Source organism: Oryctolagus cuniculus, chromosome 18 (assembly GCF_051225735.1).
Source record: "Oryctolagus cuniculus isolate XC-2025 breed Fujian yellow rabbit chromosome 18, ASM5122573v1, whole genome shotgun sequence".
NCBI classification, from domain to species: domain Eukaryota; kingdom Metazoa; phylum Chordata; class Mammalia; order Lagomorpha; family Leporidae; genus Oryctolagus; species Oryctolagus cuniculus.
In genome coordinates, this window is record NC_142884.1 from 393,050 (window position 1) to 410,472 (window position 17,423).

At 52.0% G+C, this 17,423-nt stretch overlaps 1 protein-coding gene across 1 annotated transcript; it reads left to right on the forward strand.

Moving 5' to 3' along the window:
- The first annotated feature begins 2,443 nt into the window (after positions 1–2,443).
- ZSCAN18 (zinc finger and SCAN domain containing 18) lies at positions 2,444–11,077 on the forward strand. The gene is made up of 7 exons (XM_008249012.5): positions 2,444–2,514; positions 4,808–5,303; positions 5,757–5,903; positions 6,866–6,957; positions 7,303–7,405; positions 8,072–8,164; positions 9,340–11,077. Exons 2-7 carry the CDS (start codon positions 4,901–4,903, stop codon positions 10,074–10,076), a joined length of 1,575 nt encoding a protein of 524 aa, XP_008247234.1. The 5' UTR covers positions 2,444–2,514; positions 4,808–4,900; the 3' UTR covers positions 10,077–11,077.
- Positions 11,078–17,423: the final 6,346 nt, after the last annotated feature.

The window sequence follows — 17,423 nt, forward strand, 5'->3', positions numbered from 1 at the left end:
CTTGGGCCCTGCACCCCATGGGAGACCAGGAGAAGCACCTGGCTCCTGGCTTTGGATCAGCGTGATGCGCTGGCCACAGCGTGCCAGCCGCGGCGGCCATTGGAGGGTGAACCAACGGCAAAGGAAGACCTTTCTCTCTGTCTCTCTCACTGTCCACTCTGCCTGTCAAAAATAAAAAGAAAAAGAAAAAATGAACCTCAACATCATATATTACATAAAAATCAAAATCATTGATGAGCTTAAATTTAAAAAATAAAACTGTAAAACTGTTAGAAAAAAATATAAGAGGAAACCCCCAGGACTAAGTTTATTCAGAGTCCTTAAAATTGAAAACAAAAGCATGATCCATAAAAGGACAGGTTATATATCACCTAAATTAAAATTCTTTATTCTGCTAAAGTTTCTGTTAAGGAAATAAAATGACAAGCTGCAGACCAGGGGAAAGCTTTTGAAACCATGTTATCTGACAAAGAACATATCTAGAATATATAAAGACCTCTCAAAACTCAGTTTGCAAGCTAGAAAATGAGAAGCCATGAAGAAACATTTCACTGAAGAGTATACATGGATGGAAAACACCATGAACCATGTTTAATGTTAGTAGGATAAACACATGTTTAATGTTAGTAGCCCTTGGGGAACTACACATAAAACCACAGTGAGGTAACTCTACACACCTATCAGAATGAATGGTTAAATTAGAAAAAAAAGTAGTGCTAAATACCAAATGCTGTTTAGAGTGTAGAGAAACTGGTTCAAACTTACATTGGTGGTGGGAATGTAAAGTAGTCCAGCTGCTCTGGAAAAAGTGTGGCAGTTTCTTACAACACTAAGCCTACGTTTACTAAATAACCCAGCAGTTGCACTTCTAGACAATCATACCCAAAAAGTGAAAACATACAAATCTGCACGTGCATGTTCAGTTGGCGTTAGAGAACTGGTTGGTGTTGGGGAAAAAAAAAAAACATACAGGGCCGGCGCCGCGGCTCACTAGGCTAATCCTCCGCCTAACGGCGCCAGCACACCAGGTTCTAGTCCTGGTCGGGGCGCCGGATTCTGTCCCGGTCGCCCTCTTCCAGGCCAGCTCTCTGCTGTGGCCAGGGAGTGCAGTGGAGGATGGCCCAGGTGCTTGGGCCCTGCACCCCATGGGAGACCAGGAGAAGCACCTGGCTCCTGCCATCGGATCAGCGCGGTGCGCCGGCCGCAGCGCGCCGACCGCGGCGGCCATTGGAGGGTGAACCAACGGCAAAAGGAAGACCTTTCTCTCTGTCTCTCTCTCTCACTGTCCACTCTGCCTGTCAACAAACAAACGAACAAACATACATTTTGTGCCATCTTTATTTGTAATAACGAAGTACTGGAAACAAGACCGATGTCCTTCAATGCGTGAACAAGCTATTGAATGCCACGAGTAATAAAAGTATTGATACCGTTTCAGTGCATCCCAGGGAGTTAGGCTTCATGAAAAGTCCCTGTGCTGTAGGATTGCATCCATACGACACTCTGTAAAGGCAATCTCGTCACAGACTGCAGTACAGACCGTGGTGGCTGGGGGGTTACGGGTGAGGGCGGCTGTGCCTGCCAAGCAGAGTTCTCTATGCCTTGCTTGTGCTTGTGGCACCTGAGTTAAAATTCAAAATACCAAAATAACCAAAGTAACTTTTGCTGTATGTAAATAGAAGACATTCAACATGACCTGTTCACGCGTTTTAAACGTTACGCCGCACAAAACGGCCCAAATGGCATCCTCAGAAGCCCTGATTCGGAGAAGCCCCGAAGAGAAGCGGCCCCCCAGCCCGGCGCTGGCGGCCGGGCGGCCCGACGTGTTCTGGGCGTCCGCACTCCCTCTGCCCGGGCCTCCCGCACGCGCCCCTCCGTGGCAGCCACTCCCGGAGCCTGCGGCCTCCCGCACGCGCCCCTCTGTGGCAGCCACTCCCTCTCCCCGGGCCTCCCGCACGCGCCCCTCCGTGGCAGCCACTCCCTCTCCCCGGGCCTCCCGCACGCGCCCCTCCGTGGCAGCCACTCCCGGAGCCCTGGACACCCTGCCGGCTCCTCGCCGCACTCCAGGGCCAAGCAGCGCCTCTGGGTGCGCAGCCTCCACATCCCCGCCTCTCCCTCTCTGGGGCTCCTAGTCTCGGGGCCTGCCCGTCTCCCCAACACTGGATGCACCCATTCCTGTCGCCCTGTCCGTCTCCGTATCTGAAGCCTCAGTCCCCGCAGCTTCACTTTTCTGGGCCCTCTTCATTTTCCTGCGACTGTCTCCCCCGTCCCTCTCCCACCTTCCCCCAGTCTGGTGGTCGCGGACGTCATCCGCTTGTTTACCTCGTTGCCATGGCACCGAAAGTGACGCAGGCCGAGGGAGGGCGGGACGTTCGGGCCGCGCGGAGCAGCCCCGCAGCATCCTGGGAGCCGTAGTCTGTGGCAAGGGTCTTCGCGCATGCGCAGTGCGGTCGGCCGCCATCGCAGCGCCCTGAGCTTGGACAACTGGGACCCGCCTGACGTCGCTGTGCCTAGGTGGGTCGGGTGCCAGCAGCCGTTGGTCGCCCACGGGTGCTGGTCGTAACGGACAGACCCCGGCGCACTGCACTGGAAGCGTGTTTGGGGGGGTAGGGGGCGGCCCCGGGCGAGAGCTGAGGGCGCCTCCAGGGGAGTGTGGTGGGGGATGGGCGAGGGCGCCTCTCGCGGGGCGCTTCCTCTGGGTGAGGGTCTCGGAGGGGCGTGTACGGAGCCCGGGGCACGTCAGGGGGTGCGATTCCCGGGGGCGGGGCCAGGACCCCCTCCTGGTGTCCGGGCGGGGGAAAGGTCGACAGCGCCCTACTTGGGCTAGGAGAGGTGGGAGGCCCGGGGCTTAGGCCGGGGAACGGGAGGGTCGTAAAGCTCCAGTCTGGGGGCCGCGAGTGTTCTGCAGGGGGAGGGGGCCGAGGTACTGCGTGGAGGAGAGCGTCGGTGAGAGGCAGGGCTGAGGGTGCCCCTGCAGGGCGAGGAGGGGCAGGCTGAAGCACCAGGGTGGGAGCCGGTCGAGGGGCGGCACCGGGCGGCTCTCTGGGTTGGGGGCGCTGGCACCCTTCCTGCGCAGTCGCGTGGGGTGCGTTCAGCTTCGGTTAGGGGCCTGCGCCTGCTCCGGGGAGCCCTTTGGTGGGCGAGGGGTCCTGGCCTTGCAGTGACCTAGGGTGATGGCAGTGGGGTGGGGAACGTCAGGCTTTAGTGATAGTAGTATATATGTATATACACACACATATATATACACACACACATATGTATGTATGTATGTGTGTATATATATATATATATATTTGTTTGTTTTAAAGTTTAAAAGTTTTCAGATCCGCAGAAAAGCTCCCAGGAAAGGCCTGCTGCGTGCCCTTTGCCCCTCATCCACCAGTGGGTTAGCATTTGTGCTCTGTTGGCCGGCGCCGCGGCTCACTAGGCTAATCCTCCGCCTGCGGCGCCGGCACCGGCACCCCGGGTTCTAGTCCCGGTCGGGGTGCCGGATTCTGTCCCAGTTGCCCCTCTTCCAGGCCAGCTCTCTGCTGTGGCCCAGGAGTGCAGTGGAGGATGGCCCAAGTGCTTGGGCCCTGCACCCACATGGGAGACCAGGAGAAGCACCTGGCTCCTGCCTTCGGATCAGCACAGCGCGATGGCCATAGCGGCCACTTGGGGGGTGAACCAACGGAAGGAAGACCTTTCTCTCTGTCTCTCTCTCTCTAACTCTGACCGTCAGGAAAAAAAAAATTGCGCTCTGCCCTCGTGTTTTGCTCTCTCCCCTCTCCCAGTGCTTACGTTATCCCAGCTGGCTCCTCAGAGGCCAGGTAGGTCTGTCGCTGGGCCCTTGACTCCACCTTCATCTGCCCTGTCCCCACAGTGCCCTGTAGAAGTTTCTTTCCTGGCTTCAGAGCCGCGCCAGGGCGGTGAGTTGCGTTTCTCTTCATGAGCCGTGGGGCTGTGACTTCTTTGGCATTTCTCCCCTTGCGGCCTTTGGGGAGCCCAGGCAGGTTGTGCAGGACGTTCCTCTGGGTCCTCAGGAGTGGATCCAGTGTGTGCGTTCTGGGCAGAGACGGCAGAGGCAGCTGGGATGTTAGCAGTGGTCCCTTGCCCGTGTTTTCCGTTCTTTTACAGGAACTTTCCCCTTTTATAATGAGCAGGTAATCTGAGGGTGAATCCTGTGAATGTTCTGTGAGCCATCAGCCAGTCCCCAGACACAGTACAGGTAGTATCTACGAGTGATTCTGGAAGAGAGTATAAGGCAGCGTATTATTTACAGGGCCCTGTGGAAGAGTTGGGGTCCTTTCCATTGGAGGGTGAACCAACGGCAAAGGAAGACCTTTCTCTCTGTCTCTCTCTCTCACTGTCCACTCTGCCTGTCCAAAAAAAAAAAAAAAAAAAAAAAAAAAGAGTTGGGGTCCTTTGCCAGAAGGGGTAGATAAGAGGGGAACAGAATGGAAAGCCAGGAGCTTCTTCTGGGTCTCCCACACGGGTGCAGGAGCCCAAGCACTTGGGCCATCTTCTACTGCCCTCCCAGGCCACAGCAGAGAGCTAGATCAGAAGTGGAGCAGCCAGGACTTGAACTGGTGCCCATATGGGATGCCGGTGCCACAGACAGAGGCTTAGCCCGCTGTGCCACAGTGCCAGCCCCGTCCCTGTACTTTTTATGTTACCTTTATATACACAGTATAAAACTGTGATTCTACTGATGTTTTTGGAAATAATTCGGCATGAGATCTGGGCGTTGTGGGTACGCAGTTGAGCTCAGAGAGCCCAGCTTCGCTCCTCTGACTGGTGGGCATCTATCTGTTGATGTCTTCTGCAGGTCCTGCGGCTGGCTGAACTTCTGGGCATCCTGTCATCCCTGGCATCTCTGCCTGTTAGGCACAGTCACGTTTTCTGGTGCACTTCTAGAAAAATGCTGCCTTTGGAGAGGGCGTTTGCCTCCCCCAGGAGCTCCCCGGCCTCCCCTGAACGGCCCACCCTCAGGTCGGCGGCCAGAGGCCGGCGGGAAGAACCTGAGAACATCCCTGGGAGGACTGCCGCCGACCTCGAGTTCTCCCGCCTGCGCTTCCGCGAGTTTGTCTACCAGGAGGCTGCCGGGCCCCACCAGACCCTGGCCCGGCTCCATGAGCTGTGCCGCCAGTGGCTGAGGCCTGAGGCCTGCTCCAAGGAGCAGATCCTGGAGCTGCTGGTGCTGGAGCAGTTCCTGGGCATCTTGCCCGACAGGGTCCGGCCCTGGGTGGTGGCCCAGTATCCGGAGAGCTGCAGGAAGGCGGCCTCCCTGGTGGAGGGCCTCGGAGACGTCCTGGAGGAGCCAGGTGAGGCCTGGAAGGATTAGAATACACAGCGCAGAGCTCGCATCTAAGCCCTGGGGCTTGAGTTTAGTTTCCCTGTGTGTGAGGGTCATGGAGATGAGAAGCCCTGAGCTGGTGAGGCAGCTCATCAGTGGGGATCCGGCTGCCCCCACTCTGCCCAGAGGAATCACCCTCAGGGTTGTCTCATGGGCTAGGCCAGTCTACAGTTCCTGCCCTTATATCTGCTAGAAGGAAACGGGAGAAATGGAGGGGGCAGTCAGATGCGAGGACCAGCCTCCTGAAAATTGGATAAATAATCTGCATACATTACTGGCTGGGGGTCTCCTTCATGTCTGAGGCTGTGGCCTGAGGGACGGGTGGTGATGGGACCCAGGAGTCCAGAGGTCAGGGTCAGAATCCTAGGGTCTTGTTACTCCCCACATTCCAGCCTCTCGGGGTCACTTCCGTTGTTCACAGGAATGCTCTTGTATTCCCCGGCTGGCTCATCTTCATCTTTGAGCGAGGGAGCGTGTGAGAGGCATGCCGAGCTGCTGTTGCCAGGTGGTCCAGCGAGCCCCAGCAGAGACCCGGGACCTGTGGAGATCCTAGCATCCCCTGAGACTCGTGAGTGACCAGGCTCTAGGTGGGCTGGTAGATGGAGGTCTGATTGGGAGAGGACCGGAGGCAATGTAGCAGGTAGAGAGACACCCAGGTAACCTAGCTGCTGAAGTCCGTGCTGCAATTGTGCACGTTATAAATACTGTTTTTATTAAATTCAGAGTTTGTGCCAATCATGTGTGCTTATCACATGGCCAAAAGGCATTAACATACAAAGAAAACGTAGCCTTCCCATCCCCTTGTAATTCTGGAAATGGAATCAGATATCTTGAGCGCCCTGGTGCATCCCTTTGCAGTCACACATGGACTTGCAGGGGGTTTCTCTCGAGCTTCCTGGGTCACCGCGTGCTTGTGCTTGAGCACGTGGAACTCACACGGAGCAGCCCCTCGAGCTCATGGTCAGAAGTATGGCTCCTTAGCTGCTGAGCACTGCCCCTGCTTGGCCCTTCCTTGTCCTTGATTGGGAGTTCAGTTGGACTGCAGTGTCTCCTCTGAGTAGGCGGCGTGTGGCTATATGTGAGCTCTCCAGTGTATACAGCAGATGTTGCTCAGGACCATTGAGCAAACAGGGCATTTGATTTTTAGTATTTCACATACAATAGAAACTTCCGCATGGTTTGGTTTTCCAAAAAGTCTGTGGCATATACAGTATACAAGTGCCAGCACTGTAAGTTACCACTTTGTAAGATTTCCACCAATCTAGTGGGTTAAAAACCAAATCCTCGTCTCCCTCTTGGCCTGAGTGGGCACTTCTGGGGCCACTGCCGAGCTTGAGCGTCTTGTTGTCCTGTTTTGTTTTCCTTGGCCCCTGTTTCATAAGGTGAGGCTTGGAGCCTGCTGTGACATAAGCAGGCTGAGCCTTCCCTCTCTTCCTGGGACCTATGCAGGCAGATAGTGGGGTCTCGGTTTGTTGGGGGGATGCCCACCAGAGAGGACTTGTGCCCCAGCTCTGCCGTCTCTTCTCCCAGCCTGGCCTGCTCTGCATCCCGTGCTTCTGGAACAGGGGAGCAGCAGGGAAGAAAGGACCGAAGAAGCCAGTGCTGCGAGAGCCGAGCTGAAGGTGAGGGGAGAGGGGCCGGCCGGCCTTGTCCACTGGCTCACAGGACCTGTCCTTGAGAAGGAAGGTCTGTCCCACCTGGATTACCGGCATCTCCCCCTACCCTGTCGCTAGTACTCAGCCACAGCCAGGGACTTCTTGCCCTGAGTATCGGTAGTGCCGAGGTGGAGCAGTGGCTGTAGAGGTAACCCTAGGTAGAACCTGCATGGAGGGGACACCCCTATGCAGTGCGTCTGCCAGAACCCGTGGGCCAGCTGGACAAGGTCACGGTCCACGTGCTGGCTGTGGTCATGGGGCCACAGGCCCTTCAGGGTGGGCGGATGGCATGGCTGAAGTCCGTTGTTTCAGAAGCCGAAGTCATTTCCAGAGGAGCCTCTGCACTTGGGAGAGTGGGGCCACCTGGATCCCTCAGAAGAGAACCTGAAGAGCTACAGGAAGCTGCTCCTGTGGGGTAAGACCTGCTTCCCATGGTCTCATGATCCACCCTCTTGGAAACACAATACAGGTCTCTGAACTTGGACTTGTGTATAAGGTCCCTGCTCTCTGGTCTACACGTTCAGGTTCTGCCTGGGCCCCACGGCTCTGTGTTTGTAGCCCTTGCTGTAGGAGCTGAACTCTCCAGATTTAGAAGGGCTTCCTGGCCCCCGGGCACCAATGTTCCTGTCCTCAGTGTAGAGCTGGCGCTTCCCTGCCTGTGTGGCCTCATGAGGTCTGTCTCCTCTATAGATGTTCTTGCCTGAGAAAGCCTCCTTTGTCAGGAGCCCCCAGCATAGGCTCCTGAGCCCTTCACAGTTTTAATTTTGTTCTTCTGTCTTTAACTTTGCTTCCTCCGAGATGCCCTCCCCTCCCACCTGTCCCGCTGGCCCCTTGAGCCCCACCAGCAGACCCTCTTCTTGGTCCTTTTCTCTTAGAACTCCTAGCTTTCCAAGGACTCCCAAGTGAGAGGCAGCTTTGCGGGGGGCGAGGGGCGGGGGGAGGGGGGAGGGGAGAGGGACTAATGTAGCAGAAAGGACTGGGGCTGCAGTCTCGGCCCTGGGCAGCCCACAGGATGTGAGGCCCACCTGCTGCTTTCTGTCTCAACACCTCTTTGCGTTTTTGGTGCTTTAACCCCACTCAGGATATCAGCTTTCCCAGCCAGATGCTGCCCCAGGACTGGAGACAGAGGAGCTTCATTTGGTGGAAAGAGAATTGCCAGGAGGCAGCCTCTCAGGTAAGGTCAAGTTGGAAAGAGATGACTTGGGGATGGGTGGGGTGGAGGGCACACCTTTCTTCCGGAGTGGATGGGGCCTCCTCAGAGCTCTGTCAGTGTCGGCTGAAACCTCACCTTGGCTTTCTCACATCGTTCTCCTGCCCACTACTGCATTAGAGCTTGAGGCAAGTATCCAGGTATGAGCTCTTGCAGCAGAAAAAACCACCCCAAAACTTGTTACCTAAAACAGGAACAGTATGAATTAACTGTGACCCTTTGGGGTGACTGGGCTCAGCTGTGTGACCCAGGGACTGGCTGCTAGGACCACACACACACATCTGCGGTGCTCTGGAAGGCGACAAGGGCTAGAATGTTTCGCATGGGCTTACGTAGCTGGCAGTTGGCACTGGCTGCCAACAGGGAGCTTGGCTAAGGCTGTTGGCCTGGGTGGTCATTCACATTGCCTCTCCAAGTGGCTGGCTTGGGCTTCCTCAGAATGTGGTAACAGGACTCCGAAAGGGAGCACTCCAGGTAGGTAAGCATCTATCAAGCTTCTGCTTGCATCCTGTGTGCTAATAGTTATAGTGTGTAACGTGGCAAAGCCAATGAGGGTCGGGGAGACCCCAAGGACATGATTCCTGGGTGAACGCGCTTCATTTGAGGCCACTGCGTAACCCATTAATTTATTACAGACTCATTTGGTCCTCATGGTGACAGACTGAGGCACAGCTCCACTTTTGTGGCCTGTGATGCCAAGGTCACCTCACAGGCCAGGTTGGCTGCTCCCGATCCCGTGTCTGTAGCAGGAGGGAGGGCCGTCTTTCCCCGTCCTTACCTTCCAGAAATGTTGGTTAGCTAGACTTGGTTGCACTGCCGCCTTAACTGCCAGAGAGGCAGCCGTGAGCTCCGCTGACGTTCCAGCGACTATCCAAGCAGATGAGGAACAAGTGGCCGTCTTCTGAGATCAAGGAAGCTGGTGACACTGCATTTGCTGTGCCATTTTGCTTGTGTCCGTGGCCCCTGGGTTGAGAGGGTTAACCAAGGCCACACATGCCAAGCACTTGTCATTTGGTGGCCCACGTCCTCCTTGCTCAGGTCTTTGAGCTTGTGACATTGTCTTGTTAGTCCTGTTCGTGAAGCAGTTTGGTCTGTGAGCCCTGGCAGTCGGGTCTGCTTATATTCTGACCTTGTTTCAGGCAGCGGGAGGCGGTGGGAAAGCACAGGGAACGTGTGTGAGGAGGTCTCCACGCAGGCAACGCTGATGGAGAGGCTTGCCGGGGACATTCCTGTGAACCCCTCATTGGGCACCACCCAGGAGGAGGAAGAGCAGCCTTGGAAGGTTTCAGAGCCTCAGGATGGGGAGTTGAGCCCTGTCACTGTCGCCCAGAGGCAGTCAGTCATCCGGAAGCCTGCCCAGGACTGGGGTGCAGCAAGGCCAGTGACCCCACTGCAAAGTGTTGGCACAAAGAGGCCCCACCCAGAGGAAGTAGATGAGCAGGGCCCTGAGTGTGTTTCGAGTGCGAGCCAACAGTGTGACACGAGGAAGAAGCTCAATGCAGCTGGCCGTAGTGCAGGGTTCCATGCTAGGCAGGACCCAGGTACCTCTGCTGCGGCCTGCCCTGTGGCTGATGAGCCTGGAACGTCCCGAGGGAAGCCCTATACCTGCATTGAGTGTGGGGAGGCCTTCGCGTGGATCTCACTGCTCATGGAGCATCAGAGGAGCCATAAGAGCAAGAAATGCTACACGTGCCAGGGCTGCTGTAAAACCTTCCACTTCAGCCTGATCCCAGTTGAGCACCGGAAGACCCCTGAAGAGGACGACTATCCCCAGGGCCCCCGCCCTGCCATCTGTGCAGCCCACTCTGATGGGAGGTTCAGCAGGCTCCCAGAGTGTATGGAAGATGATGCTTTCCCTGTGCATCCTGAGGTATAGAGAGAAATCGCTATACTGTGGGTATCCTGCAAGATGAGTCTGGCTGGGAGTCCTGAACTGAATCAGGCCCCTTCAGAGCTGTTCAGTGGTGGCTTCCTGCAGTATCTGTGTGGACACAGTCTGGTTTCTAAATGAGCTCTTGTGGCTTAAGCACTTAGAACTAGAAGGCCTGTGGGAAGCCCTCACCTTGTAGTGGACACACCCTGGGCAGGTGCTCACATAGGAGTGGAAGTCACTGGAGATGAAAGAAGGTTCTGTTTGCTTCTGCAGCCATTGTAGTACCACCCGCGTGCTGGATTGTTTGACATTGTGCGAAGTGTAGAATTGCCTTAAAGTATGTAATCTGTAGCGCTTTCTTGAATCTGTCCTTGCCTCAGTTCCTGTTTGAGCTCCCCGAGATTGTTCAAGCAGAATTCTTGCCAGCTGTGCTTGATTTTTCATGAATACCTGATGTCAAATTCACTTCCGAACCCTCAAAAGCAAAAACTGTTTCCTAGTTCAACATTGTGTCATTGTGTATGCAGTGGCTTACAAAGATCATACAAAAGCTTGGAGCCTAATAATGGAGGGTTTTCAGACCATTAGTGAAATCGTGACATCAGATTAGTGGGTGACCATCAGCCTTGTAAAACAATGAAGTAGAATCAACTAGGTCAGAATGCATCATGTAGTAAAGGCAAATACTGTTTTGTGAAACTTCCAGCTATCGATCGAAGGATAAGAATTAGCTGTGCTGTAAAGTGTATTTCTTACTGGGGTTGATCAAAGGTTGATGAGGCAGTCTCTCTGCGTGAACAAAGGAAACTAAACTTCCTGGGCTTCAGAAGGTATCTTTCGATTTGTGTTTAGTCTCAGATCATAGCATTGTTTCCATTGCCTGAGCATAAATCACTGTAGATAAACCGGTGCCTCTTTCCTTCACTGTGTTTGAGCAGGCAATCTGTTGTAACAACCCCAAGTCACAGAAACTTAACATAATAAAGACTTTATTTCTTCAGTCACATTATCGCTCATTGTCTTGTAGTTGTTGCAGTTGCTTTTTCATGTGGTAGGAGGGGCACTCTGCTCAGTGCAGTGATTCAGGGACCTAGCTCCATCCTTGTTCCACTGGACCCTTGGAGTGTGTGGAAGGCCACCCATTCACCTGGTGATCCACAATTGTGTGTCCTTAGAAGTAACCCCATTCTCCTGGTTACTGGAGTAGGGTCAGGAACTGTCTACCCAGTTGTCTGTCTGCCAAAAATACTGGGTTCCCCTCTCAGCTGGTCCACTCCTATTCACCAAGCTGAATGTGAAGTGAGAAAAGCCTAAAAACAACCTCAACTCTCATTCTTAGGCACATACTTGCTGTGGTAGGGGATTTCCCTGTGGTGCATCCCACCCTCAACTCTTGGGGCTGTGGGGAGTTGTTGTCATAAACCCCAGCAGCACTCCATCTCTTCAGTCTTATCGCTTGTCTCGTTAAGTGCGCAGCTAAATGTGCCTTTTTAAAGTTTATGTTTTAAAACTTTTTATTTAGAAATAACTTCATGTTTAACAGAAAGGGAACAAAAACAGGCCGGCGCCGCGGCTCACTAGGCTAATCCTCCGCCTAGCGGCGCCGGCACACCAGGTTCTAGTCCCGGTTGGGGCGCCGGATTCTGTCCCGGTTGCCCCTCTTCCAGGCCAGCTCTCTGCTGTGGCCAGGGAGTGCAGTGGAGGATGGCCCAGGTGCTTGGGCCCTGCACCCCATGGGAGACCAGGAAAAGCACCTGGCTCCTGGCTCCTGCCATCGGATCAGCGCGGTGCGCCGGCCGCAGCGCGCCGGCCGCGGCGGCCATTGGAGGGTGAACCAATGGCAAAGGAAGACCTTTCTCTCTGTCTCTCTCTCTCACTGTCCACTCTGCCTGTCAAAAAAAAAAAAAAAAAAAGGGGAACAAAAACAAAAATAGTAAGAAGGACATCTACATACTTCTCAGCTCCACCTATTAACATTTCACCTGTGTGTCCGTGATTTGCATGTGTGCACTTGCCCTTCTCCCCATCTGGGGGTATAGATGTTCATATTTATTTATAAATGCCCATATTCCTTCTGTTGGGGACACTTTTTTCTTTATTTTATTTTATTTTTTGCTTGCTTGGTCAAAGTGATCAGCTTCTCTATCGTATGGGTACTGTTTCCTTTTAACTAGTAAGCTTTGTGAGAATGCTTAGATCATGCAAATAACCCTGTTCCTTATCAGAAAAGGCAGACTTACAGGGAGGCAGAGACGGGGTGGAGGGTCTTCCATCCGCTGGTTCACTCTCCAAATGGCTGCAATGGCCAGAGCTGGGCTGATCCAAAGCCAGGTGCCAGGAGCTCCTTCCGGGTCTTCCACACAGGCCAGGGGCCCAAGGATTTGAGCCATCTTCCTCTGCTTTCCCAGGCCATAGCAGAGAGCTGGATCAGAAGTGGAGCAGCTGGGACATAAACCAGTGTCCATATGGAATGCTATACCACAGTGCTGGCCTCGACATCCCTCCATTTTTTGAACACTTTATCTTTGGTAGAAGATCTCCCAAGCTCATTTACCCACCTATTCACCCCCAATTCTTCCTGTGCCCTGAAATTAGTCATTACTCCAAAGAAAGGGTTCAGCCTAGTGCCAGTGGTATTAGAGACCAAGATCTGAGTGCCAAGTGTGTTCACTGCCACTGGAGTATCTTCTGAGCTGTGAAATGCATGTAAATATGAAGGGGTCAAGACACAAAAAGTATGCATATACATGTACTTACGGGAAGAGCAGTGCTTCAGTTCCGTTCTGTGACTCCTTTCATCCCACATGTTTATGTCCTTCAACACTGAGAACCCTAGCCTCCCGGAAGCAACATTAACTTGATGAATCCTGAAACAGGACAGTAGTTTCAGGATTTCCTTTCCCAAGCTGCTGCTGCTGCTGCTGCTACTACTACTACTACAACAACAAAAACTACTACTACTACTACTACTACTACTACTACTACTACTACTACTACTACTACAAAAAGCCTCTGCCTGCAGTGCTGGCATCCAGTATGGGCACTGATTCGAGTCCTGGCTGCTCCACTTCTGATCCAGCTCTGCCCTGGACTGGGAAAGCAGTAGAAGATGGCCTAAGTCCTTGGCCCCTGCACCCAAGTGGGAGTCCCAGAAGCAGCTCCTGGCTTCAGATCCGCCCAGTTCCTGCTGTTACAGCCATTTGGGGAGTGAGTGAGCTAGCAGATGGAGTATCTCTCTCTGCCTCTGTAACTGGCTTTCAGATAAATCAATCCATCTTAAAAAAAAAAAAAAACTTTGACAGCACTTGATTTTGGACTTTCAGCTTCCAAAAACAGAAGGATCAACATAATCTTGAACGTGTAGCCTCCAAATCTGTGAAAACCATCAATTTCTATTGTCTAAGCCACCCAGACAGGCAGGCTGAGCAGACTAATGCCTGCCATCATCTGAGTTGAGGCAAGTTTTGTGAATCAGTGTCAACCTGCCTTGTGCAACAGTTTTTATAAAAGATTTATTTGAAAGGCAGAGTGACAGATCAGGTAAAAGTGAGATCTTCCACCTGTTGGTTCACTTAAATGCCCACAACAGCTGGGCTGTGTCAGGCTGTGTCAGGAGCTCCATCTGGGTTTCCTACATAAGTGGCAGGGACCCAAGTACTTAGGCTCCATCACCTGTTGCCTCCCAGGTGCATCATTAGCAGGAAGCTGGTTTGGAAATGGAGGGAGGCACTCTGATATGGGATGCAGGTGTCACAGGCTGGCTTAACATACAGTGCCACGACACTGCCCCCTGTGCATATTAAGAACCACTGTGACATTCTGTTACTCGAGCTTTCAGTTTCATCTGTGGTAATGTTTCCTAAAGAATTAATGAAAATGAAGGAAGCTACAACAAAGGCTAAAATCCTTTCTGGACCTAGGTAGGGTATTAAAAACAAAATATACACAAGTAACTAGGATGACCATTTGCGTGAATGTAAGTATCCAGTTATAGAGAAACTGAATTTATTTTTTTTAAGATTTGATTGATTTATTTGAGAGGTAGAGTTACAGACAGTGAGAAGGAGAGACAGAGAGAGGTCTTCCGTCTGTTGGTTCACTCTCCAAATGGCTGCAACGGCCAGAGCTGCACTGATCTGAAGCAGGTTCTTCCTGGTCTCCCACATGGGTACAGGGGCCCAAAGACTTGGGCCATCTTCCACTGCTTTCCCAGGGCACAGCAGAGAGCTGGATTGGAAGAGGAGCAGCCAGGACTAGAACTGGCGCCCATATAGGATGCTGGCACCACAGGCAGAGGATTAACCTACTGCACCACGGCGCTGGCCCCGAGAAACTGAATTTAAAAGGCAGTGGTAATTAAAACTAGCAACATAGAAAAATATTAGTGTAATTCAAGAAGATAAAAATAATTTTAATTGTCTAAAACATGGTGGTCTTGGTCAAATCCTAGTAGAGAAAGTGTAAAAATGAAAATAGCTGTGTTAGGGTCATGGGATTATAGAAACATTTACAAAGGGGCTTAAAATATGGAAAATTCACATCTCTTCATTCCATTTGTCCACAAATTTGTTGTAGCTCCACCCCCCCAACTGTGTGTATGTGATGCTCCTTGAGTTACGGTGCAGTTTTATTCCAATAAACCCATCATAAATTGAGAATATGGTATCAAAATGCATTTAATTATCCTATTAGACATCATAACAGCAACACACTAGACAGTAACAGTATGGGTAATTTACTCCTGTGATCCAATGACTGACAGCTGTGGCTCCCTCTGCTGCCTAGCATCACGAGAGAATACTGTACCACAATGGCAAAAACAAAATGTGTTTCTGATGTGATAAAGGCATATCCTCCCTGCTACCCAGCCTGAATCTATTGAAAACTGAGATTACACTGTTCCCTCACCTGAGAGTCCTCGGCCAGGACCACACTTGGGAGCTGTGGGTTTCTACAGCGGGACCACTTCAGGAGTCTAGGGCACCGTTCTCACATTATGTCCAGGTTCCTGTTTTCAGAATCATCCAGTGCCTTTGTGGACAGATTACCAGCCCACTGCAGAGCAACCAAAGCAGGATCTCAGGTTTAACACCCTACAACTTCAGATTGTTTTCATTTACAACAAAATCCAGGGACCACCGCCCTTGGAACTGCAGGAACATCCACAGGATTCTCCAGGAATGGAGTTGCTGCAGCCTAGATTCACTGGGACTCAAACTGACACCACTAGGGTGGGGTCCCTCTTCAGAAACAACTCTAAATGACAAAGAAAATTCGGTGCTTGCCCTTAATGTAAGGGGTTCATGAGAGTGACCTTAAGAATTTCATCTTCATTAACTGTGGCAAAGCCCTGATACCAGATTCTCAAAACATAGTGCAGCACAGTCATTTCGCAAGACAAATAAGCCTGAGTTTTAGGAAGGGCAGCTCCCAGAAGTCCCAGTGAACAACAGCTGTATTTCCATCTGCACCTGCAGCATTTCTGCAGAGCTCCCAAAGGCCCTAGCTGTCCCGATTTTAACCAGACAACAAAATGATTTTGATTGATGATTCTTCCACTCAAGGTGTATGATTTTGGTCACTAGTCACCAGAAATCCAACTCCAAACTGCAGCCACCTTGACAGATCTTATTTCCCAGGTGATCAGGAGACATATTCCAGGGTGGGGCAGCTGCTTGACCTTTTGACAACTCTGGGCTCTGCTGTCTTGAGTTGATTTTCTCCCCATGATGGTTCCTTCACCTTGAAGATACTGAGCTGTCTCCTTCCTCCTTTGTATGCAGAGGGAGAGATAATCTGTCTTATTAAAGCATGAGGCCTTCCTCTTGGTGTAGATGAAGCAACAAGCCACTTCTGGATACCACAGTCACTGTGGGAATGCCTGGCTCATAATGGCTGCAGCCTGGGCCCTGACCCAGGCACTCAATAGAGGGAAGGTGTTGCTGCAGTCGGCTCACTCGGGAAGGAACCCAGTAAGTGCAATCTTTTGCGGAGTCACTAGGGCTGCCTGGGAGGGAGAAGTAGGATCAGAGAGGGTGCTCCCTGCCTTCAGAGAGGTTGCTGAGAGCAGCAGGCCTTAAACAAAGAAGCAAATAACGATCAACGTAAATGTTACAAAGGAGCATGCCATGAAGTTTCCAGAACAGGTTCCCTGAGAAATAGTTTAAGGGTTTGAGAAGGGAGGATGCACGGGTATTACCCAGTTGATAGTTTGAGGGACTGGTCCCTTAAAGAAGCAGTAAGCACCTTCCCATAGGCCCTGAGAAGGGTGGCAGATCAAGTGTGTGGAGCAGGGGCTGTCATACTCCAGAGAATACAAGAGTCAGCCTCATCGTGACCACCTGAAATATTCAGACATATGTTCTGGAGCAGGGTCCAGGGATCAGCCTTGAGTCAAAACCAAAAATTTATGGGTAGCTTTATGAAAAACATGAGTTCAGAAAAGCAAACAAGATTTTTTTTTTTTGGACAGGCAGAGTGGACAGTGAGAGAGAGAGAGAGAGAAAGGCAAACAAGATTTTTGTAGAGAGCACACAGATGTCTGGGGTACACTGAAACCCAAAGCAGGGTACAGATGACCAATTCTGCTGGACCTTGTCTTCCAGAGAGGTTTTTCTTTCCTCTGAAGAGTGGTAGGAAGCCATTGGAGAGTGTGAGGCAAGAGTGACCCAATTGTATTTAAGAAATATCTTCTCTGAGAGTGTATTAGTTAGCATTGCTGTGTCACGAGCTATCCCCCCAAAAATGAATCACTGCCATTTTGTTTTGCTCAGAGATTCAGTGGATCAGTACTGTGGAAGGGGCACAACAGGGATGGCTTGGGTCTGCTCCACCATGTTTGGGGCCTCAGCTGGGAATTTTTTTTTTTTTTGACAGAGTGAACAGTGAGAGAGAGAGAGATAGAGAAAGGTCTTCCTTTTTCCGTTGGTTCACTCCCCAATGGCTGCTGCGGCCAGCGCACCACGCTGATCCAAAGCCAGGAGCCAGGTGCCTCTCCTGGTCTCCCATGCAGGTGCAGGGCCCAAGCACTTGGGCCATCCTCCTCTGCACTCCCAAGCCACAGCAGAGAGCTGGACAGGAAGAGGAGCAACTGGGACAGAATCCGGCGCCCTGACCGGGACTAGAACCCGGGGTGCCAGTGCCATAGGCGAAGGATTAGCCTATTGAGCTGTGGTGCCGGCCTCAGCTGGGAATTTAAAAGCTGACATTTCAAAAGCTTAGATGTGGACTGTATACCAAATGTGCACTTGAACTATGGCTACTGTTAACTGAGATGTGCAGCAAGTATAAAATGCACACTGCATTTTGAAGATACACAGAAAAAATGCAAAATATCAATTCTTTATAATG

Excerpts from the sequence above, each read along its gene's own strand:
- ZSCAN18 (XM_008249012.5), top strand. The coding sequence starts at position 4,901 with ATGCTGCCTTTGGAGAGGGCGTTTGCCTCCCCCAGGAGCTCCCCGGCC. Across the intron at positions 7,406-8,071 it reads CAGGAAGCTGCTCCTGTGGG|GATATCAGCTTTCCCAGCCA; the intron begins GTAAGACCTGCT and ends AACCCCACTCAG. Across the intron at positions 8,165-9,339 it reads GCCAGGAGGCAGCCTCTCAG|GCAGCGGGAGGCGGTGGGAA; the intron begins GTAAGGTCAAGT and ends ACCTTGTTTCAG.